At 29.1% G+C, this 23054-nt stretch overlaps 3 protein-coding genes across 3 annotated transcripts; 1 reads left to right on the top strand and 2 right to left on the bottom strand.

Annotated features, from left to right (window-relative positions):
• Positions 1 to 929: 929 nt before the first annotated feature.
• On the bottom strand, positions 930 to 4841 carry LOC124932553 (phospholipase D beta 1-like). Its single transcript, XM_047473206.1, has 9 exons — positions 3928 to 4841; positions 3668 to 3784; positions 3390 to 3590; positions 2738 to 2986; positions 2588 to 2656; positions 2013 to 2309; positions 1711 to 1929; positions 1464 to 1661; positions 930 to 1328 (listed from the first exon to the last, which is right to left on the bottom strand). Exons 1-9 carry the CDS (start codon positions 4792 to 4794, stop codon positions 1032 to 1034), a joined length of 2514 nt encoding a protein of 837 aa, XP_047329162.1. The 5' UTR covers positions 4795 to 4841; the 3' UTR covers positions 930 to 1031.
• Positions 4842 to 12603: 7762 nt separating this feature from the next.
• On the top strand, positions 12604 to 13251 carry LOC124930468 (uncharacterized mitochondrial protein AtMg00810-like). The gene is made up of 2 exons (XM_047470810.1): positions 12604 to 12763; positions 12902 to 13251. The coding sequence occupies exons 1-2, from the start codon at positions 12604 to 12606 to the stop codon at positions 13249 to 13251; spliced, it is 510 nt and encodes a 169-aa protein (XP_047326766.1).
• A 5936-nt stretch (positions 13252 to 19187) lies between these two features.
• LOC124930778 (homeobox protein HD1) lies at positions 19188 to 22655 on the bottom strand. Its single transcript, XM_047471133.1, has 5 exons — positions 22350 to 22655; positions 22158 to 22278; positions 19831 to 20027; positions 19633 to 19764; positions 19188 to 19552 (listed from the first exon to the last, which is right to left on the bottom strand). The coding sequence occupies exons 1-5, from the start codon at positions 22644 to 22646 to the stop codon at positions 19412 to 19414; spliced, it is 888 nt and encodes a 295-aa protein (XP_047327089.1). The 5' UTR covers positions 22647 to 22655; the 3' UTR covers positions 19188 to 19411.
• Between the last annotated feature and the right edge of the window lie 399 nt (positions 22656 to 23054).

The raw sequence follows: 23054 nt of genomic DNA, 5'->3' as shown, positions 1-23054 counted from the left end.
TCTCAAGTTTACTCCACAAAGTAGGTGCATTTGTCTCATGTTATATGTGGTTATAAACATTCTCTTCAACAAATTGACGAATGAAACAACATGCATGTTAATGCTCAAAAGTTCATTTCTCATCAGATTTAAAGATGAGTTTCTCACTAACAAAAATAGGTAAATGCAAAAAACTTTACGAATAGAAGATCTTTCATTTTACCTTTACAAATATGATAGTTAAACAATTCAACAAAATCATTTTGTTTATGTTAATCTCCATAAACCAATGTAAATAAAAGCGCTTAAAACCAAGTTCTAATACCACTATGTTCTGAATAAAGCGAAATAATCACACTTGTGATAATAAACTACTCTCCACTTGATTGAATTTTTAAAAACGAGAAATAACAAATATAAGCGAAAATATAAATAATACAATAACACCAAGAATTTAACGTGGAAAACTTTATCAAATTTTTTTATTATTATTATTATTTTTATTTTTAAGACAATGATGTAAACAGATAACCCAACCTTTCCCTCAATAGGTGAAATCTGCCCTGCTTCGCCTGCATGTATCTGCGCATATTCATGGACTTGTACATGACTTTTAGTTGCTTAAATCCATACTTCTGATTTGGTTATCGCTTTCGCTTATATCAGATTAAAATATCACTTTGATAATCGGATAGGGTTTGCTTATATGTACCGATTTAGGTTCTAATTGTGTGGAGATGGTATTTCAACAAGGTTTTATTTATTCTTATCTTATCAATCATCCTTCAACAGGAAGCCCATGGAAGCTCATGATTGTTCATGGCATTTTGTTCAAGATTTTTAAGACATTGTCGTCTCCATGAGGTTTGACAATTTTCTAGCAGTAAGAATAGTTAATTTATTGAGAATATGAATACCCTTTGATTGAATACCATTCTATTGTTACAGTATATGAACAAATGAATGCACAAAACTAAGAGAACTCCATAAACCCTAGAAGTTTATACGGCACTCTGTACAAAATCTATGAAAAAGTAATGGTTTAGGTTGGATCAAAGAGTAATGTTTTCTTGAATGGGAATTGAAAAAGTACCCAAAATATTCCCACCCACATCTGGAAACGTTTCACAGCCAGGAATTGACCTAACTTCGCCATTCCTATCAACCTGAACTGGATACTTAAGAAGGTGTCCTGTCATCTCAGTTAAATCCTCACCGACATATAGTCGCCAGTTATCCTCACCCATTGCTCTCACCCGTCTAACACACTCGATGTTCTCGGGCTGCACAAAACAGTCCTCCACGGCTCCAGTGTGCTCTGCCCATAGTGACATTCTGTAACCATAGATCTGAACATTGATTCACAACCAAATTTAGAGTTAGTTTGATTCAACGTATTGCAGGCCATAGAGATAATTGTTTTCTAGAAACCTGCTTGATTCGGCTTATTCATAACATCGATTCTTAGATGTGTGAAATTTTACCTGCCCAAACGGTTTAGATCCTTTCTTCTCCCAAGTGAACTGAGGTTGATATGCACCCATTGCAATTTCAGTATCTCTCGACCCATCTAATGAACGCTGGTTTATGTTGGCAGATCCCAATATCACATACTCATCGTCGACTATCATTCCTTTCGAGTGAACATAAATCATAAACCGTCGGTTCTTTTGTGCTAGAAACTGAAAAACAATAATTTAGAATAAGTTTAACATTGAGAAGATACTATACATACAAAAATTTATTGATAGGGTAAAGGGAAGAATTTTTTACTTGAGGACTATTTTTGGGTACATTTTTTCCTACATCTGAAACATCACCGATTTCTCGTGTTTCTCGATTTCCGAGGCAGAAGAAATTCAAATAGTCTTGAGGCTCATACTGATTGTCAAGCCCCACCTCTTGTAAAGCCTTATAAATTACATCATACATCATTTTCATTGTTTTATTCTGCATAAGATAAGTATTGTGTATTTAGTATAAGACATTAACTAATAATTATAGCTACTGTCAATAGAATTTGGAATTTGAACCTGCCAGTAGAGAATTCTTTGTGTAGCTTTATTAGTAGAACCACCTTCTGGATACATTGGAATTAGGATATAAGCAGCAAATCTTTGATTTCCCCTGATTTTGTTTGCAATCTTTAGGGCTATTTCCATAGGTATCAGATTGTTTACGCCTAAGTCTTTGTGATCTTCCCAGTTATACGATGATCCAAGGAAATATTGATTTTCGATGTAGATAAAATGTTGTGCAGATCGAATTGCCTTCACGTATGCTGAATGTATGCTCATGTCTATCAGTACATTCTTACCACATGCCAAGTTCTGTCACATAACAATCAAGATACATCAATAAAAGCGTAACTTGGAGACACTTTTCTGTCCGAATCAGGATTTCACGATAAGGCGCCAATAATTTGTATATACAGATCCATAAATGTATGGTATGAAAATGTGTGGCTGGACTAAGTTTAGATACAATCCATTTCAAATGGGAATCTTATCTAGATTCACACGAGATGAGAAAATGAGATTGAATTGACATTTTTCAAATGAAACCACTATTTCATTCATTATTATTATGATGATATAATATTTCTCACCTTCATTGTGGCTTCTTTAGGGTCTTTTGGGAATCCCTTGACAGAGTTGGAGTCAATTGATCTGAAGATCTGAAGTAGAAATTGAAGAAAGCAAACAGGATTTAAAGGTATGTGAAACATATAATAATATTAATAATTGAATATTCATACCTGTACATGCCAACCTAGAGGGTCATCCTCCTTTAGACATGGCAAATCATTCATCCCAATAATTTCATGAATACTTTCAATCTTTAGTAATGCATCCTCTCCTTGTCTTTTTATCTTCGAAAATCGACGCAGACTCGAAGCTCTTAACCAACGTTCTTGGAAGTTGGTTAGGATGTCATACGCTGCAGGACCGTCGATCTTACTGTGCAAATCATGCCACGGTTCTCGGGGACAACCCTCACTCGGTCCCTAATATAGTCAATTGAAGACATCATCATTATCACTTTCATCTACTTTCCTATGAACAATCATTCTTTCGTCCCATCATTCTTTGAATTGTTTTTAAAAAAAAGATGAGATTGCCCTTTGAATTACAAGTCAAAAAAGGCATTTTAATAATTTAATTGATGAAGTGATTTGATTCCTTGGTAAATCCAAATAACCATTCATCGAGCAAAGCCGATGATATTTTAGTCTCTATCAACAATCCCTTATAAATTATCTTTCAAATTATCAACTAAAATATCATAATTCTTTTTACTTATTCTTTAACATTTTAAGGTTTCGAAAAGAATGTTTGACGAGGGATAGATATTTTAGTAATTTAATTAATGTTGGGGGAAAAGAGTTTACAAATAATCATTCATATTACTGTGAAATTTGGATTATTGAAGTCGTCCTTGTGCACGGTTTTCATCGTCTTCAAAAGGGGATGAGCGGGAGTATCATATCGACCAGAGCATAAATCGAGTCCTCCAATAAACGCTATTATTTTTCTACAATTGAAACCAGCACCTGCATCTGCATCCACAATCACAGTCTTTTGATGATGGGTGTAGATAGTTTCAGCTTCCTACAATCGAAAATGAGTCTTTTTTAGATGATTTGCGATTGATTGTGTCTGTTATTGCTCATTCTTCAAATTCTAACCTGTTTTTTCACCCAACTATGTCCTTTCCTTGCAGATCTTGGACAAAGCAATACATGTACCAAAGAATGTTTGAAAAATTGTCGAGTCACTTCATCGTTGGTTTTCATCATCCCTTCCTATCAAAATGCACATCAATTAGGTCTAGTTCAAATTTAATAAAAATAAAACTTAGTTTCATCATTCACATTATTATGAGAAATATCCAATATTTTTTTAACTTTGTTCAAATAACCTAACACGAGAAATAAACAGTTATTACCGTCCTGATTCCCAAAAGGCTATGAGAAGTAGGATCATCCCAAACTAGAAGCAACACTCTCACGCCTTCCTGCGATTTCTTCTTGAGCAGATCTCCTAAGTTTAAATCTCTTTTCGCATTCCCATCATCATCTCTCACGAGTTTAACTTCATGAAAAAACGACCAACCTGTAATATAGATCAACCGCCTTGCCTGGCTAATCGAATCATATATATCGTTCCAACAATGCCCGTGAACATAATCAATTCCATAGTCGAGCTTCAGCTTCGGTAGCGAAGGCTCGTGGACATGCGCGTCTTGATAAAGTGTCACCTTCCCGCCAGGTCTGAACGGGAAGTAAGTATTGGGCACACTCGACCCTGCCCCGATATCGTAGAATTGCTTGATCGGTATAAACTGAATCGAAAAGCTCAATGAAGCTCCCGGTTTACTCACCTTCCCCTCGGAATTCATTATCGGGTAGACTCCTTCCACTTTCAGACCCGAGTAAATTTGCTCGGAAGGGATCACGACAGCTCCAATTTCTTGAGAACCGACGTAATCGTCGTCTTTCACGACGAACTTAACCTCAACAGCGTGATGGGCGATGGGGACGTTGAAATGTTGGTTCCAAACGGGATTTTCGCTGTTCTCAATTACGTAAGTGCGAGCTATTACGGCGTGGGAAATGGAGATGGTGACATATGGATCGGAGGTTATCTTGGACATGGTACGGCGCCGGGGTACTATACCTATATAACCTAACATGTTGCCTAGTTTCTTGTGGAACATGTCCATGTTTGGTAAATTGTTGGCTTGTTTTACGCAAATGTCTAGGTTTCCATGGAGTAAAGAACCTTCAGTAGTAGTCGAGTTAGAGTGATTCATTTGGGATGAGGATAAAGATGAAGATGAAGATGAAGATGAAGATGAAGATGAAGATGAAGATGAAGATGAAGATGAAGATGAAGATGAAGATGAAGATGAAGATGAAGATGAAGATGAAGATGAAGATGAAGATGAAGATGATAAATAATAATAATAATAACAAGTGGATGAAGAATTGATATTTTCCGAACTTGGAAAGCCAACAGCCATGAGAGACCGGAAGGGCCATGGGGAGGCTGGAAGGACGGCTTTCATTAGCTGGCAGGTTCGGAAGAGAAGAAAGACTATATGAAAATTTTAATTAAATTTGATAATATAAATATAGTTAATATATATTTATAATTACTTATTTTATATTCAAGTGAAAATATGATACTACTCAAAAGTTGAAATATTTAACTCATTTTAAAAGAAAAAAATTAACAATTACTCTAAAAACAATCACTAAAATATTATTTTATTTTTCTAAATTTAATAAAATAGTTGTATTATAATTTTTATTTTTTTCTTATTAGAATTTTATTTTTTTAATTAGAAGTACACCAACTTTATAATTATTTTCTTTGATCATAATTCATCAAAATTTTTCAAAATAAAAAAAATGTGATAATATGAATTATATATATATATATATATTATTCTCTCTTATAATTTAATATACAATTTTATTTAATTAAATTATGTAAATTAATTTATTGAATATAATTATATAAGTATATTATCAAACTAATTTAAATATCTAATTATTTACTATTTAAATATTTCTGTTTAGTTAATTTAATTTTTTATCAATAAAAATATTTAATGAAGTACTTTTTAATATTTTAATTTTCGGTTTATAAAACATTAACTTGATTTAAGGTAACTTTTGAAATAGATGAAATTAGTTTAACAATCCAAATTAATTACAGTTTCCTGGCTAAGACTTGGGAGTTAGTTGACTATATCAATGCCACAATCATGGCTTGTTTGGAATTTATCTTTACAATAATTGAGATTAAATAATGTTTATTTATGCATCGTGATATTTTCTTTATTATAAGGTTTTATGACTCAAGTACTTTTTTTATCTTTTAAATCACCTAAATTGGGTCTACCCTATTTTCAATTCCTAGTTGGTTTAACCACTTAAAATGAATTCCCTCCGTTTAAGTATTATAATTATAATCGTAATTGTCAAACGATTCTCTGATTTGAATTATTCATTTTGAAATGTTTTGTTTTTTAGTTTAATTAGGAGTTGACTAAAGATGGAACCTAGATATTATGTTTTAATTTTGTTCTAAATATTAATAAACACAACTAAATATATATTATTATTAATATATTTATTTAATTTATTATATTTTTAAGAGTTTAAATAATAATATAAATTTTTAATATATACCATATATTATATAATAAAATCATTTTATATAAATTTATCTTACAAAACTTTTTTTAATCTATATGGTTATAAGAGAAAGGATCTTCTTCTACTAATTATACATGTTCCACTCTCTCAAGAAATTCAATTTTAAGCATTAATAGTTTTTTAAAAAGAAATATTAGTTATTTATTATTACTATATATGAAAATATAAAATTAAATTTTAAATTAATAATTATAATCCAGGGTTTCTTTTATGGAAAAAACTAAGGGTTTGAGAAATTTTAATATCGTGTCAGAAATCCGTTTTTAATAAAATATTTTTTTAAAAGAATTATAAAAATATGTTATGAGATTATGAATAATTAATTTTAATAAAATTTCAAATAAAATTTTTAAATTTAAAATAATCAAACTAAAATTTAACTAAAAATTTTGACTTTAAATTAATTAATTAAAATATTTTTTATTTGAGAAGGGTCGTCAATTGATTTTTAAAATCAATAAAATGATACTAAACGTATTTTGACTTGAGTTTCTTTTTAATTCGATATTTGGTGATACTTGAAAAATGACTTTTGCGCTATATCTTTCGTACCCGTTTAAGAATGGTCTTTACTTTATAAAATTATGGCTTTTAAAATTTAGTCTTATAACGTTTTATTTAACCAATAATTCTTCAGAGTCTAGACATGCACATGTTTTTCTGATTTTTTAAAAATTGTAACAACAATATTTAAATCTTGGTACTTGGGACTGATGTCGACGATTAGTGAGGAATATACCTGAAAAATATCAACTTTTAGGGTATTAGGATCTAAAATAAATCTCAAACAGGCCCTTATTCAAAATATTTGTATGAAAATATTTTGAAATCATTTTCTATTTTATTTAGATTTTTAGAAAATAGTTTGAGTTTTCAAAATTAGAAAAATAATTTTGAAATATTAAAAGTTGAACCAAACAAGCCCTATGACCGGTGTTCTCGGTCCTAGACGCGATTTTTATCAGTCTTGGGCTAAAACCCTCAATCCTGAGTCAAGGTGTGGGAACTCTCGGTCGAGGTGCTGAAGACTCTCTGTCGAGTGTGGGAGTTATAGGTCATGGGTGTAGGAGTCATCGGTCGGGTGTGGGGGTCCTCATTCGGGTGCTGGGGTCCTCGGTTAACATTGGGCTAACTTTCTTCGATCCTTAGTATGGTACGAAGAACACTCGATTATAGGTTAGCCTAGGGATAACTTTCTTCGGTCCTTGGTTATAAGAACACTTAGTCTTAGGTTAGCCTCAAGTTAACATTTACCGGTCCTAGGTGCGAAGGACTCTCGATTCTAGGTTAGACATGGGCTATGTTTCTCGGTCCTTAAGAACATCAAACTGTAGGTTTGATGATTTCATTTAAGGCCATCATCCTTTGATTAGAGAGCATGAGAAGCTTTGTATAGTTTACAGGATCATTTATAACATCATCTCGATGTGTCTTTATATTGGGATGATGCTCCATTCAACTCAAACAGTTTTGGTACAAAAAATATTTTTTTGAACTTTAAGGTTTAATGAGTGTAAAGAGCTTACTAATATCTTCCTTATGTTTCATATGGTTGAATGAAACTAAAAATGAACATTGGTTGTTCGTTTGAACCAATTCAAGGACGGTAAAAAATTACCTTTAGATCAAACATAATCGGGATGACTTGAAATTTGCTCAAATATGTTCCTAACATCCTTAGAAACGTGTTGAGCAACTTTTTAGGTTGCTGTTCTTAAGCAATAACACAAGAACAAAAACCTGATTTAAAAAAATTTTAAAATCAAATTTGGGATTTTCTAAAGTCGATTGATTGGATTTTTTTCAATGGAAAGCTTATAAATGATCTTGAAGTCGTTTTCCAATCAAAAAATCAGACAATCAAGCATAATATGAAACTGACAAAAAAATGAAATATAATATTTTTTTAATTCGAATTTTAGTGTGATTGGAAACTTACATGGAGTTGGAGAACACTCCTTAACTCTTAAAGAAGATTCCTGAATGCCTGAATCATAGCCTTGTGGCTTTATATAAAATTTTCGAATTTTTAGAAAAGCTTGAATAACTTTAATGGCGGATTTATGTTTGAGTTTGATTGAGAGGGGGATTAATCTTTTGCCTTTATTTTGCCTAGAGGAGGCTCCCAAGGTCGGTTCATTGAGCAAGTAGATCTAATTAAGTCAAAAGGTCATTGATAGTCTTTTGTTTGATCTCTGGCCAGTTGTTGGTATAGGCCGTGATGATGCTTCAAATAGTAGGGAAAATAATCACTATAGTATGGTGATCATTTCAATTTTTGAACGAAGTCAAAAGGTTGAGAAACGACAAAGTTTCATCTTTGAAAAATCAAAGATGGAAGCTTTGTTCTTATATGGATCGTCGTCACGAGGAAGAAGAGAAATAATGCGAAACGACGTCGTTTCGGGCGAGAAATCGAACGTTTGACGCATCGTCCGCGTTCCGTTGGCGTTCGGGCGTTCCATTATATCTGGGCATCTAGTGCTTCGCGAGCGCGAGTTTCATTTGTTACAACATGCGACGTTAATGACTCTCGTGCGTTGGATGGGCTCCCAGTGTTCTTCCAGTGGTTGTGAAATTTTCTGCACTGATTCCTCTTGAAACCTTAGAGCTTGTTTAAAATTGATTTTTTCAATCACTTTTTACTTTATTTTCAAACTATGAAATATTTTTAATAAATATAACATTTATCTTGTCAATTTATTTTATTTTATTTTTATATATTTTTGAATTTTAATAAATAATTTATTTGAGATAAAATGAGTACAACATTTATCCTAAATTATTTATTTATTTTTCCTAGTCATTATTTTAATTAATTATATTTAATAATCTCACTTAATTATTTAATCATGTTTTTGGCCTTACTTTTAATTATTTTAATTTTATTTATTCAAAATAACTATTTTATAATTTATAAATTGAATAACTAAAATTTAAGTGCTTACAACAATAAATAATTATAAAATTAATTTAATGAGAGTTCATTTATATAAAATATTAAAATAATTTTTTTCCCAATTTATAAATATAAATTAACTTTATTTCTTTAAAACATAAAATTTAAAATCAAAAATAATTTATAAATTAGTAAAATTATATAATCTTAAATTTTAAAACAGTAAAAATTAACTAATTTAAAATTTTAATTAAACCAGATTCTTATTATCCTAAGATATAACATTGGCATGGTTTTACAATAGCAAATTATTATTATTTTCCCATATCATTATAATGTATTATAATGATGAAATTTTGATTACATTAATTTGTGTATTTCATCCATTTAAAGTAAATCATTCTTATAATCATGGACCACAGTTTACTTTTCTTTGGTGGGCTTAACTTTTTGTTGTCAAATGTCAAAATTTTATTTTTCTAGAAAATTATATTTCTATCTATAATTTTTTCAGCAAGATTTTTAATTAAATCATCCGAGTTTAACTTATCTAAGTAGTTATTTTCAATTGTATTTTATTCAATTCATGGCTTGTGACATCTTACTTAGTAGGATTTTTTTTTTTATCAATTGTAACTTAGAATTATTTTTAAGTAATGTAATAAACAATCCATCCAATTTTGTAACAACCATCTACTCAATTAATAATATGACCTTATAAATTTTGGGGATTGTGATTTTTTATAAATTATATAATAGAAATAATTAAAAAGGACATATGTTCTAACTTTTGATAAATTATGTTATAATTTAATGAATGTTATAATAAATCAATTAAATATGGGTCTATATTAATTTGAGATTAAAAAAAAAAGAAGTCATTTATGGACCTAATTTAAGAGGGAAAAAATGTATAAGTAGATGGGGAGACTGGTTATGACCTAAATATCTGAATCACTTATTTTAAATTTTAAATAAAAAATTACATTTTAAAAATTAAATTAATTTAAAATTCAAATAAAATTTAGAATAATGGAAGAAACCTTTCAACAACCTCTCCTTCATAGGATTGTCCATTTTCACTACAAATTGTATTTAATGAATTACTATTTACATATAATCTTGTTGGAAACGAAAATATTTTTATTTTCTTTAACTCAATTGTCTTAAAACTCTACAAATGAATTATATAAAAAAAAAAAATGTACTTTCTAATTTCTATTACTATATAGTAAAAAGTACATTTTTCTTCCAAGTGGTTAAAAGTGAACACTATTTATTATTGAAAGATACAAAACCTAAAATACCACCTTCTTGGAGTATATAGCTTCAAATAACTAGTCATGTTTCCTGATTTTTCCTTTTAAACCAAGCCAATCCATCCATTAGTGAATTATATCTACTGTTTGTGTTTGGACTTAAGTGTTGTAGCGGATTGAGAGTTGCTATGCCAATTACGTTTCCTTTGATTTATGAACCAATTGTTTATTTTCTTCAATTACAATCTTGTTTTGCCTTATCATCTTCCTATGATATCGTTTCCAAACAACAACAAAATTAGCTAAAAAAAACACTGATAGAAGTATCGATAGGCTACTTTCTTAATAATAATAATACATGTGTCTTTTTGTTATTTAAGAATCTCTTGGATTATCCTAGTCTCCTGAAATTATATCCAGTAAATGACACTCTTCAAATCTCTTATTTAATGTCTAAGTTTTGTTTAACTATATATAAGTTGTAATCGTGTCATTATTTTCACAAGTTCAATAGAAAATTTTCATTCAAGTTTGTATCTCCTTCTAAAGTCTTTATTCACTTTTCTAATAAGCTTTTCACATTTCGATCATCGAAGTCCTCATTGTGACTTTGTTACATGGTACGAGAGCTTTGGTTACATTTGTGAAGAAGGTGTCATTGTTATTCGATATGGAAAGTGGTGGTCGTGTAGTTGTACTCGGATTGAAGTTATTAAACTAGTCAAACTATCATATATGGAAGACCTGTATGGAATCATACATGGTCGGGGAAGACTTGTGGGACATCGTTGTAGACGATGATGATGTAGCTCCTAAGGATGTCGCTGAAAATGAGAAATCATCAAAGAAGTGGAAGAAACTCAACACGAATGAAGAATTTGTGTTGAAGAGGTCAATCTCCCACAATCTGCATGTTCGAGCACATCACCAGTTGTGGATCAGATTATGAGATCTTGGAAACGCTTGATCATCTTTTTAACAAGAAGAACGAAGCTCGTCTCTAAATGCTTGAAAACGAGTTAGAAGCCGCAAAAAAAACGGAACTGTCTTGGAGTTCTTTCATAAGGTAAAGAACATATGCTCATAAATTTCTTTACTGAACCCTGATGAGAAAATTTTAGAGGCTCAAACAAAAATTTATATTATTCGAGGACTTCGACCCGAGTATACGCAATTTATCACATCGATTCAAGAATGGGCACAACAACCTTCGCTCAAGTAGTTGAAAATCTCTTATCACCTCAAGAGTCGTTGCACAAATGGCTGGAACTAGTATAAAGGAGGAATCGAGCAGTGCATTGTTCGTGAAGAAATCGAGCTGGAAAAGGGGAAAGTCGAAGAAAGAAAAAACATGTCAGGATTCTTCAAATATTCCTAAGAATCCCCATAGGTGTTTCAAGTGCGGCAAGACTGGACACTTCAAGAAAAATTGTCGAGTAAATTTGGATGAAAATTTTGCTAGTTTAAATCTCGGAGAAAAGTCTGAACATCGTGTTGAGGAGGAATGGGACAAGGCTTTTCATGTCTATGTGATGATTACGAAGGAAAATCAATTAGAGGCGTCTCATGGTAAACATGAGATCGATCAAAGGTGGATCGTTGATTTAGGGTGCGAACATCACGTTACTAAAGAGGATTTTCTATTCTCATTAAGTCGAATTCATAATGGGGGCGGTGACATTGTCACGGCTGATAACTCGGTTCATAAAGAATGTCAATGAATGGGTGACAGCAATGGAAGAGGAAATACACGCTCTCAAGAAGAATGAGGCATGAGACGTCGTTTTGAAGCCTCTTAGTACTCAAATAGTCACATGTAAGTGGGTGTATCGAATTAAGAGAAAGGTTGATGGAAGCATAGATCGTTATAAAGCTAGATTGGTCGCTCGAAGATTCTCGTAGAAGTATGAATAAGATTACGAGAAGACATCTAGTCCAGTTGTGAAGATTGCGTCAATTCACACTTTGTTGTCCTTAGTAGCAAGTTCTCGTTAGAAGTTATGGCAATTGGATGTTAATAATGCATTTTTTTACTTAGAACTTGATTGCCCAATATATATGGAACAACCACCTGGATTTGAGAAGAATGATGGTTACCAGTTGGTTTGTAGACTTAAGAAGACACTATATAGATTAAAGAAAGCCCCACGTGTTTAGTATGAAAAGATTGCAAAATATCTTCTGTTTTGTGGTTACAAAGCTTCAGAATCCGACTCAAGAATAATCATCAAGGACAAATGGTGGTGGTGCTTCTATATGTGGATGACATAATCTTGACGACTATTAACTATGATGAGGTTGCTCGGCTACTAAATGAGCTCTCGCTTCGTTTTGAGATGAAGAAGTTTGATGAACTTAGAACTTTCTTTGGTTTACAAATCAAATATTTCGAGAAAGGTTTGTTTCTATCGCAGATCAAATATGCAAATTAAAGTAGTTGGTAGATAAATTTGGTTTGACAGATAGAAAAAAAGAGTTATACTCCTCTCGACATAAATTCCAGACTCATTCGAGACGAATGAACATTTCTACCAGATCCTCGTCCGTATCGTGCTCTTGTGGAAAGTCTGATTTATCTGACTATAACAAGGCCTGACATTGGTTATGGAGTTGGAGTGTTAAGTCGATACATTCATGAGCCAAGGAAACCACATCTCGAGAAAGCGAAGAAAATTCTGAAATATATTAACACATCACTAGATATATGTCTACTCTATGAGAAAGATGCAAAATGTGTATTGCAAGGATTTGCGGATGCTGACTTTGTTGAAGATCAAGACGATCGAAGGTCCATGTCTGGGTTTGTTTTTCTGTGTGGAAACACTAACATATCTTGGAGTAGCAGGAAGCATGGATCTATATCCTTATCTACGACAGAAGTATAATACAAAGCATCAGTTCATGCAGCACAATAGTGCATATGGCTTCGTAGACTCTTGGAGGATCTTCATGTACGGTTTGATCAGACGGTTCCTATCCATGGAGATAATTTGCGTGCTATTAAATTGACTTCAAATCCTTTGTTTCATGCGAGGAAAAACACATTGAGTTGGAGCATCACTTTATTCGTGAAAAAATACTAAAGAGAATCATTGAGATGGTGGCAGTGAGAAGTGAAGACAATGTTGTTGATATCTTCACAAAAGCACTTTGTAAAGGTCATTTCGAAGATCTACGGTCTAAGTTGAGACTAGTTCATCGTTCTAGTAAATGAGATTCTTCAAGTCTCTTATTTAATGTCTAAGTTTTGTTTAACTATATATAATTTGTAATCGTGTTATTATTTTCACAAGTTCAATAAAAATAATTTCATTCAAGTTTGTGTCTCTCCTTAAAATCTTTATTCACTTTTTTAATAAAAAAAATCACGATTTAATTATCGAAGTTCTGATAGACGTGTGGAATGAAAATCGGTATGATTGTTGATAGATGTGTGAAATGGAAATTGATATGATTGATAGAAATATAATGTTTGGTTAGGAGTATTAATCACTCTCAATCTCATGAATAACATTTGGATATTTCCATTCTCATTTGATAATATTTGGATTTATTAAACATAAATTATTAATATTATTTTTGTAAATAAAATTATTATTAATATTTTCATTTTTTTATATATAATTTAATTAAAAATATAAATTATTTTTATTTTATAATTGTTTAAATTATATAAAATATTGAAATGTTTCGTAAACATTTAATATCTTATTATACTAATTATGTTTATTTTAAATACACAGTTGAATAATTCAATTTTTTTTAATTATAAATAAAAAAAATTATCCAACCAACAGAAATAATATAGGACAAAGTCTTAAAATGTTATATATTAATAATTGAACAAATTAAATATAATAATTTTACTTAATAACATATATTATAACATGATATAATTTTTTTAATAACATTTTTTATTAAAATACTTCATATTTAATTTTTCTAATATTTTTTAAATATTTTTTATATATATTATTTTATTTTATTTACAAGTTTTTAAATTTTATTTAATTTATTATAATTTTATTATTAATATATAATATTAAAATTTAATTTTATAAAAATGATTATATTATTATTAGTTAATGTAGTTATTATAAAAGTTTTATTTTATTTTATTTTAAAAAATTTCTTGATATAAATAATTGAAATAATTTCTTTCAATAAATAAATTAAAAAAATTATTTTATAAAATATATATAATATAATATTATAATTATAATTATAATTATAAGAGAAAATATGGGAGAGAAGATACATCACACGGAAATGAAATTTATTCCTCCCAATCTAGAAAGGAATGAATGATTCCTGAGTATCCGATAATCAAATCAATATCATTCTAAAACTCTTTAATCAAACATCAAATTGAGTAAAAAAAAACCATGCCATCGTCCCACTTAAGTATTTTTTTATGTAAGGTCTTGTGACTATGTATTTTTTTCATCTTTTAAAGCACCTAGATTGGGTCAACCCTATTTTCAATTACTAGTTGGTTTAACCACTTAAAATGAATTCCCATGGTTTAAAGATCTTGTCAAACATTCTCTGATTTGAATTATTTATTTTAGGACAGTTTTTTTCTTTAGTTTCACCAATTGGGGATATTATTTGTGTATATGTCTTAATTACCTGATTCGAACAACTTTATTTCCTTTTAGTGAAAATTAATAAATACAACTAAATATATATTATTATTATTATTATTATTACTATATTTATTTAATTTATTATATTTTATAAAAAAATAAATAATAATATAAATTTTTAATATATACCATATATTATATAAAAACATTATTTTATATAAATCTTATAAAACTTTTGTTTTTAAAGTATAGGGTAGATAAAGGTATCTCACATTAAACAATGCGGGAATGGTAATAAAAAATTCTAAACTAAATGGGAGTACGGGATGGTAAATTGGTAATGCACTCTCCATACTACCTTCCCTAATTGTCCCTAATTGTGTTAATTAAATTACTTTAATTAAAATCTAAAATTTAATTAAAATTGTTACTCAATTTTAAACATTAAGAATTTTTTAAAAGAAATATTAGTTATATATTATTACTATGTATAAAAATATAAAATTAAATTTTAAACTAATAATGTAACCCTGAAAAATATTATTTTGTAAAAAGTTTAAGATTCAAAATTTTTTTAACATCGATTTATGGGTCAAAATTATTTTTTAATAAAAAAATTATTTTTTAACAAAAAAATTATTTTTAAAAGAATCATAAAAATATATCATGACATTTTAAAATTAATTATAATAATAATTAATTTAAATCAAATTTTTAATAATCTTTTTAGATTTAAAATAATCAAAATAAAATTTAATTAAAGAAATTTGACAATTTTAAAAGATTATTTATTTGATAAGATTCGTCAATTGATTTTTAAAATCAATAAAATTATACGTTTACTAACGTATTTTTGACCTGATTTTCTTTTTGATTCGATATTTGGTGATACTCGGAAAAGGGCTTTCGTGCTATCATCTGTACTTGTTTAAGAACTATCTCTACTTTTAAAATCATAATTTTTGAAAATTCGTTTTATAATATTTTATTTAACCAATTATTTTCAGATTCTACACATGCACAAGTTTTTCTAATTTTTTAAAAATTATCACAACAATATTTAAATGTTAGTACATGGGACTGATGTCGACAATTAGTGAGGAATATACTTGGAAAATATCAGTTTTTAAGGTATTAGGATCTAAAAATAAATTCCAAACAGGCCCTTATCAAAAATAATTTTTATGAAAATATTCTAAAAATATTTTGAAATTATTTTCTATTTTTTTAGACTTTTAGAAAATGGTTTGAGGTTCTAAAATTTCAAAAATACTTTTAAAAAATTAAAAGTTGAACCAAACAGGTCCTAGGACCGGTGTTCTCGGTCCTGGGTGCGATTTCCATCGGTCCTGGGTGTGGGAGTCATCGATCGGATGCGGAGATCCTTGATCGGGTGCGAGGGTCCTCAGTCCTATGTTGGTCTTGGGCTAACTTTCTTCGGTCCTAGGTTAGCCTCAGGCTAACTTTCTTCGGTCCTTGGTACAAAGAACATTCGGTCATGGGTTAGCCTCGGGCTAACTTTTATTAGTCTTAAGTGCAAAGGACTCTTAGTCCTAAGTTAGACCTAGGCTAGGTTCCTTGGTCCTCAAGAATATCAAACTGCAGGTTTGGTAATTTCGTTTGAAGCCATGATCCTTTAATTATAGGGCATAAGAAAGTTCGTAAAGTTCTCAAGATCATTTATAACATCATTCTAATGTGTCATTCGATCAGGATGATGTTCCATTCAACAAAAACATTTTTGGTACAAAAAAAAACATATTTTTGAGTTTTAAGGTTAATTGAAGCGTAAGAAGCTTACTAATAGCTTCCTTATGCTTCATCTAATTGAATGAAAACCAAAATATGAACACTGTTTGTTCGTTTTAACCAATTCAAAAACTGAAATTTTATTTTTATAAAAAAATTACATTTTGATCAAACATGATCGGAATGGCTTAAATTGGCTCAAATATGTTCCCAACATCCTTTTAAACGTATTCAGCATCTTTTTAGGTTGTTGTTCTTAAGCAATAATTCAAGAACAAAAACCCGATTTTATAATTTTTCAAAATCAAATTTGAGGTTTTATGATTTAAGTCGATTGATTGAATTTTGTTTCAACAGAAAACTTATATATATGATCTTGGGGTCGTTTTTCAATAAAAAATCAGACAATCAAGAAGTATATGAAACTAGAAAAAATGAAATATAAAAATTTCAATTCAAACTGGTAATTTAAATTACAGTGTGATTGGAAACTTACATGGAGTTGGAGAACACTCTTTAACTCTTAAAGGAGCTTCCTAACTTCCTTTAGAGTCTTATGCCTTACACGAAATTTACAAATTTTTAGAAAATCTTGAAGAGCTTTAATGGTGGATTTATGCTTGGGCTTGATTGAGATGGGGAGAATGAATCTCTTGTCTTCGGTTTGCCTAGAGGACGCTATTTATAGCCTCCCAAAGTTGGTTCACTAAGCAAGTGGATCGGATTAAGTCAAAAGGTCATTGATGGTCTTTTGTTTGATCAACGACCAATTTGTGGTATAGGTTGTGATAATGTCTCAAAGAGTAGGGTAAATTATAATCGGAGTAGGGTGATTATTTCACCTTTTATACGAAGTCAAAAGGTTGAGAAACGACAAAATTTCATCTTTAAAAATTCGAAAATGGAAGCTTTGTTCTTATATGGATCATCGTCGCGAGTAAGAAGATAAACCAGGCGAAATGACGTCGTTTCAGGCAAAAAATCTAACGTTTGGCGCTCTGTCTGCGTTCTGTTGGCGTTTGGATGTTCCATTGCATCTGAGTTAACAACGTTGAGACACGCGTTAGTCAATCTGGTGTTTCGCGAACGCACATCTCCTTCATTACAATAGGCGACACAAATGACTCTTGTGCGTTGGATAGGCTCCCAATGGTTGTGAGATCTATTGCTAATTCCTCTTGGTTTTGGTTGTAGTGGATCTCACCTTTTTTCAGCTTAGAGCTTATTTGGAATTGATTTTTTCAATCACTTTTTGCTTCATTTTCAACTACAAAATATTTTTAATAAATATAACATTTTTTTTTATATATTTTGGGGGTTTAATAAATAATTTATTTGAGATAAAATGCATAAAATATTTATCTTAAAATATTTATTTTAATTCCCCCTTGATTTTTTTAAATTTAATTTGAGATAAAATAATTAAAATATTTATCTCAAATTATTAATTTTTTTACTATTATTTTAATTAATTGGAATTTAATTTTCACAATAATTAATCTCATTTAATTATTTAATCATCTTTTAATTATTTTAATTTTATTTATTCAAAATTAACTTTATTTCTTTAAAATATAAAATTATAAAATCAAAAATAATTTATAAACTCTATAGTTATATTATTTTAAATTTTTAAAAGTAAAATTTAAATAATTTCAAAGTTTAATTAAACTAGCATGGTTTTACAATAGCAATTTTTTCCCTATAGTGTATAATGCATTACATTAATTTGTGTATTTCATCCATTCAAAGTAAATCATTCTTATAATCATGGATCTCAGTTTACTTGTCTTTGGTGGCTGTTTAAATTTGGGTTGTCAGGTGTCAAAATTTTATTTTTCTAGAAAATTTTATTTTTATTTATAATTTTGTAAGCAAGATTTTTAATTAAATCATTCGAGTTTAACTTTTGTACGTAATTATTTTCGGTATTATATTCAATTCATCGCTTGTGACATCTTACTTAGTAGGATTTTTTTTTATCAATTTTAACCTAGAAAAAATTATAAGTAATGTAATAAACAATCCATCCAATTTTGTTACAGCCATCTACTCAATTAATTATACGACCTTACAAATTTTGGGGATTGTGGTTTTTTATAAATTATATAATAGAAAGAATTAAAAAAGGACAGATGTTCTAACTTTTGATAGATTATGTTATAATTTAATGAATGTTATAATAAATCAATTAAATATGGGCCTATATTAATTTGAGATTGAAAATAAAAAGTCATTTATGGGCCTAATTGAAGAGGGAAAAATGCATAAGTGGATGGGGAGGCTGGTTATGACCCCGAATATTTGAATCACTAAATTTAAATTTTAAATAAAAATTAATATTTTAATAATTTAACTAATTAAAAATTCAAATAAAATTTAAAATATTCGATGAAACCTTTTAACAATCTCTCCTACCTAGCATATATAATCTGGTTGGAAACGAAAATATTATTATTTTTATTTTAACCCAATTGTCTTACAACTCCACAAATGAAATATATAAAAAATGTACTTTCTAGTTTCTACTACTATATAGTACAAGTACATTTTTCTTCCATGTGGTTAAAAGTGAACACTATTTATCATTGAAAGATACAAAACCTAAAATACCAATTTCTTGAAGTATATATCTTCAAATAACTAGTCATGTTTCCTGATTTTTCCTTTTTAGACCAAACCAATCCGCTCGATAAGTGAATTCTATCTACCGTTTGCGTTTGGACTTAAGGGTTGTAGCGGATTGAGAGTTGCTATGCCAATTGCGTTTCCTTTGGTTTATGAACCAATTGTTTATTTGCTTCAATTGCAATCCCGTCTCTTCTACTAGTTTCGCCTTATCATCTTCCTACGATATTGTTTCCAAACAAAAAAATTAGCTAAAAAAAACACTAACCGATAGTATCCATATATAGGTTGCTTTCTTACAGTTGGATAAGGCCATTTGGCATGTTGTTGCCACCAATTCTTGAGAACAGAAGTGGTGTCCCCGGGTAACTTCCCCGCCCTTCGTTTTCTCATGATCTCCTCCCTTACATCCTCTATCTTCGATTTGAAACCCTAAAATAAACAATAAATCAACCTCAACATGTTATTTTCTTCTTAAATTTTATATAATAAAAAAACCTGTTTGAGCTCGATCTTGAGTTCTTGACGAACTCTCTCCATTAGGGTTCTCTCGGATTCAGTTGGAAGCAATGGGCCGAAGCCCATCATGTCATGCGACTCCACACCGGAGGAGGGATCTAACGAGAAATCAGTCAGCATCAATTCATCTTCATCGTCCGACATGGTAGCACCTGTTCCTTCGCCCGGACTTATTCCTATGTAACAGTTATGTTACAAAATGTTTAGATTATTGGATGTTATACAATTATGTTACAAAATGAGAGGTGACAAAATGGATTATTTAAGTTGAATTATTTAATTAATAAAGTGATTGATAATGGGATAAAAAAAATATTTATTTTAACTTTTGGTATAGATAATTGGCGGGTGATTAAGGAACAAACAAAGCCTGGTTTATTGGCTTTTTAGGCAGTGGAATCGGATCAAATAATTTATAGGTTGAAAAAGAATGATTAATTATTTAATTAATTGATTAATGGGAAATTGCAAATGCAATGTATTCAACAATAATAATTAACCAATCAATCAGAATCAACCAATCAAAATATTATAGTACTATATTTTGTCTATCATTCATCATGTATTTCTCTGGTAGGGTCTCTTCATATGAATTATCTTATCTTCATTGATTATTAATTAGTTATGGATATGAATTAAGGCTTGTTTAAATGTAGTATATTAGGATTTAAACTAATAAATCATTTTAATTGGACTCGATTACAACTTCTTAAACGAAAAAGGTTATGGTTTTAACATTAAAAAAACGAAAATACTTGTGAGTAGAACTTAATCTTATATTATGATTAAATAAATGAAGGTTATAGAGTGCTAAGTTAAAGATTACAAGAATGTGAGTTTGATTGATTATTTAAAAGAAAAAAATTATGACTAAATAAATGAAAATGTTCTAGATAACCTAGAATTTGTTAAATAATTAACCATCCAATTAATAAGATTATTAATTTTTAACCATCAGAAATAAGCATCTAATGAGATTTTAATTTAAACATCATTATTTGTAAGATTTAATGATATCTATTTATTATTCAAATAATTCAAAGTTCTTTTTTTTTAAAAGTGAAATGAGTTAACTAGGAACTAGTTTGATCTTGGATTTTTAATTTTTATGAGTATAGTCAAAAAATTATTGTTTAATAAAAAAAAAAAGAGTAGACTATTCAAAATTTGTTTAAGATAAATTATTAAAATATTTTTTTGTATTTAAAGTTTAATTTTAATAAAAAATAAAGTAAAGATATTTTAATTAATAATTTAAATCATTTGATGATTAAAATGATATGATAGAAAGTGTTTTAAAAAAATTCAAAAAATGTAAAATATAAAAAATAAAAATAAAATGAGCTCCTTGTGTAACCAAGGGAAGAAGCAAACTATCAACTATATTATGGACTTCATTTGAGGTTGGTTATTAAGTAGTTTTTATTATTATTTTTTTAAATTATAAGATGAAAAACATAAAATATTTGATTTTTTATCAAGTTAAATTATTATAATACTTTTTATTTAAATTTTAAATTTTATAAAAATGAAGTAATAATATTTTAATATTTTAATTATAAAATGAAATGATGAAAAAAAATATGAGATGTATGAATTTTGATTAAAAAACAAAATCTAAAGTTAATATAATTCAAAAGATTTATTTAATGTTATTTAATTGCATTTAACCAATATACATTATTCTCTCATTATTTATATTTTTTTTTTATCAAATCATCAATTAAATAACAATATATTCTTTATAATAAAAAAATTAAAATTATAAATATTATATTTATTTTATCAAACTAAATATCACTAGTTTCATATGAAATATTAACATTTATCTATTTTTATAAATTATATATATATATATCATTTTAACAATTACATCATTAATTTTATCAAATAATTAATAAAATACTCTTATTTTACTTTTATTAAATTTAAATTTTAAACATAAAAATCATTTTAATAATTAAATTAATTAAAAACTCAAATAATCTATTTAAAAAAAAAAATCAAACAAGCTCTAAGTTAGTTGATGAATTCCCAAGAAATGTATGATCTAAAATAACTAATGAGGGGACCTTGTTTGATATAGGATTAATTATTTTTTCTTTCAAATAATCAAGTATCTTAAATTACATATCTTACCATATCTTGTAATATTTTAACTCAAATACTTTTATTTTTTTCTACAAATAACCTAATTAGATCAAACAAGCTAAAGAACAGATCTAAGATAATCCAATTTCTACCAGATTTGAATTCAAATCGATCTAATTTGATAAAAAATAAAAGAAGAAATGAAAGAGAAAGACCTGTAAGAGCTTGTAAGGTCTGTTCAATTTCACGACAAGCCATAACCGCTTCAACAGCATGAATTCTGACATGTTGCTGCAATTGTTCTTTAAAAGAACAAAGAACAAATAAATACTGTGCCTGCATCATTCAATGAATTAATATACAAAAATTAAATCTTTTTACCCACAAATAAAAATAAAAAATTTTACCAGAAAATTATCAAGTTCTTGTCTATCATGATGAGAAATAGGATGAATCTGTTGAGAAGCATAAGATCTTAAAATATGAGGAACTTGTGAAAGTTGAGCATCTATCAATGGAAGTTGATCAATCGGTGTTGCGATTCGAAGACAACCAACATGAGCAGCTAGAAGTTGATCGTACAAAGGATGAGTTGCGATTTCAGCTTTCAGATGGCCGCGATGAGCGTCCGCCGCCGTTAAATCGCTTAACCCACCACCACCTCCACCACCGCCGCCGACGCCGACGCCACTACCCATCATCATCTCAAACCCTTGTTCTTCTTCTTGTTCTGATTGAATCAAAGATTGTTTCTTTTTTTTCTTTTTTAATGAGAAAGTAAGAAAATGAAAACAAGGGTTTGCTTTGATATATGTTTAGGACCACTTATTGAGTGTGAATAGACTTTATATGGGATGGTAGCTCTGTTGGTATAGGTAGGTAGAGAGAGGAGAGAGAGATAAATAGGGATCTGAAAAAGAAGACTTTCTGTGAACCTTGTGTAAATTTGCAGGTTTTTTACATAATGCAGAGGGGGGAAAAAGAAAACAAGAAGATGAGAGAGAAAAAGAAAATCAATAAGAGGAAAAAGGTCACGGATAAAGCTGAATCAATAGTCTGACAATTTAGAGCTTGTTTGTTTGATATGTTGTATGAATAGAGAATATTAACTT

This window comes from Impatiens glandulifera, chromosome 3, assembly GCF_907164915.1.
Source record: "Impatiens glandulifera chromosome 3, dImpGla2.1, whole genome shotgun sequence".
Classification (NCBI taxonomy): Eukaryota; Viridiplantae; Streptophyta; class Magnoliopsida; order Ericales; family Balsaminaceae; genus Impatiens; species Impatiens glandulifera.
The sequence above is the reverse complement of the archived record's forward strand: the minus strand, read 5'-3'. Positions and strand labels throughout refer to the sequence as shown.

Excerpts from the sequence above, each read along its gene's own strand:
- LOC124932553 (XM_047473206.1), bottom strand. The coding sequence starts at position 4,794 with ATGAATCACTCTAACTCGACTACTACTGAAGGTTCTTTACTCCATGGA. Across the intron at positions 1,930-2,012 it reads AAAGAATTCTCTACTGGCAG|AATAAAACAATGAAAATGAT; the intron begins GTTCAAATTCCA and ends TATCTTATGCAG. Across the intron at positions 1,329-1,463 it reads GATCTAAACCGTTTGGGCAG|ATCTATGGTTACAGAATGTC; the intron begins GTAAAATTTCAC and ends ATCAATGTTCAG.
- LOC124930468 (XM_047470810.1), top strand. The coding sequence starts at position 12,604 with ATGGTGGTGGTGCTTCTATATGTGGATGACATAATCTTGACGACTATT. Across the intron at positions 12,764-12,901 it reads AATCAAATATTTCGAGAAAG|ATCCTCGTCCGTATCGTGCT; the intron begins GTTTGTTTCTAT and ends CATTTCTACCAG.
- LOC124930778 (XM_047471133.1), bottom strand. The coding sequence starts at position 22,646 with ATGATGATGGGTAGTGGCGTCGGCGTCGGCGGCGGTGGTGGAGGTGGT. Across the intron at positions 22,279-22,349 it reads AAGAACTTGATAATTTTCTG|GCACAGTATTTATTTGTTCT; the intron begins GTAAAATTTTTT and ends TGAATGATGCAG. Across the intron at positions 20,028-22,157 it reads GACCTTACAAGCTCTTACAG|GAATAAGTCCGGGCGAAGGA; the intron begins GTCTTTCTCTTT and ends ACTGTTACATAG.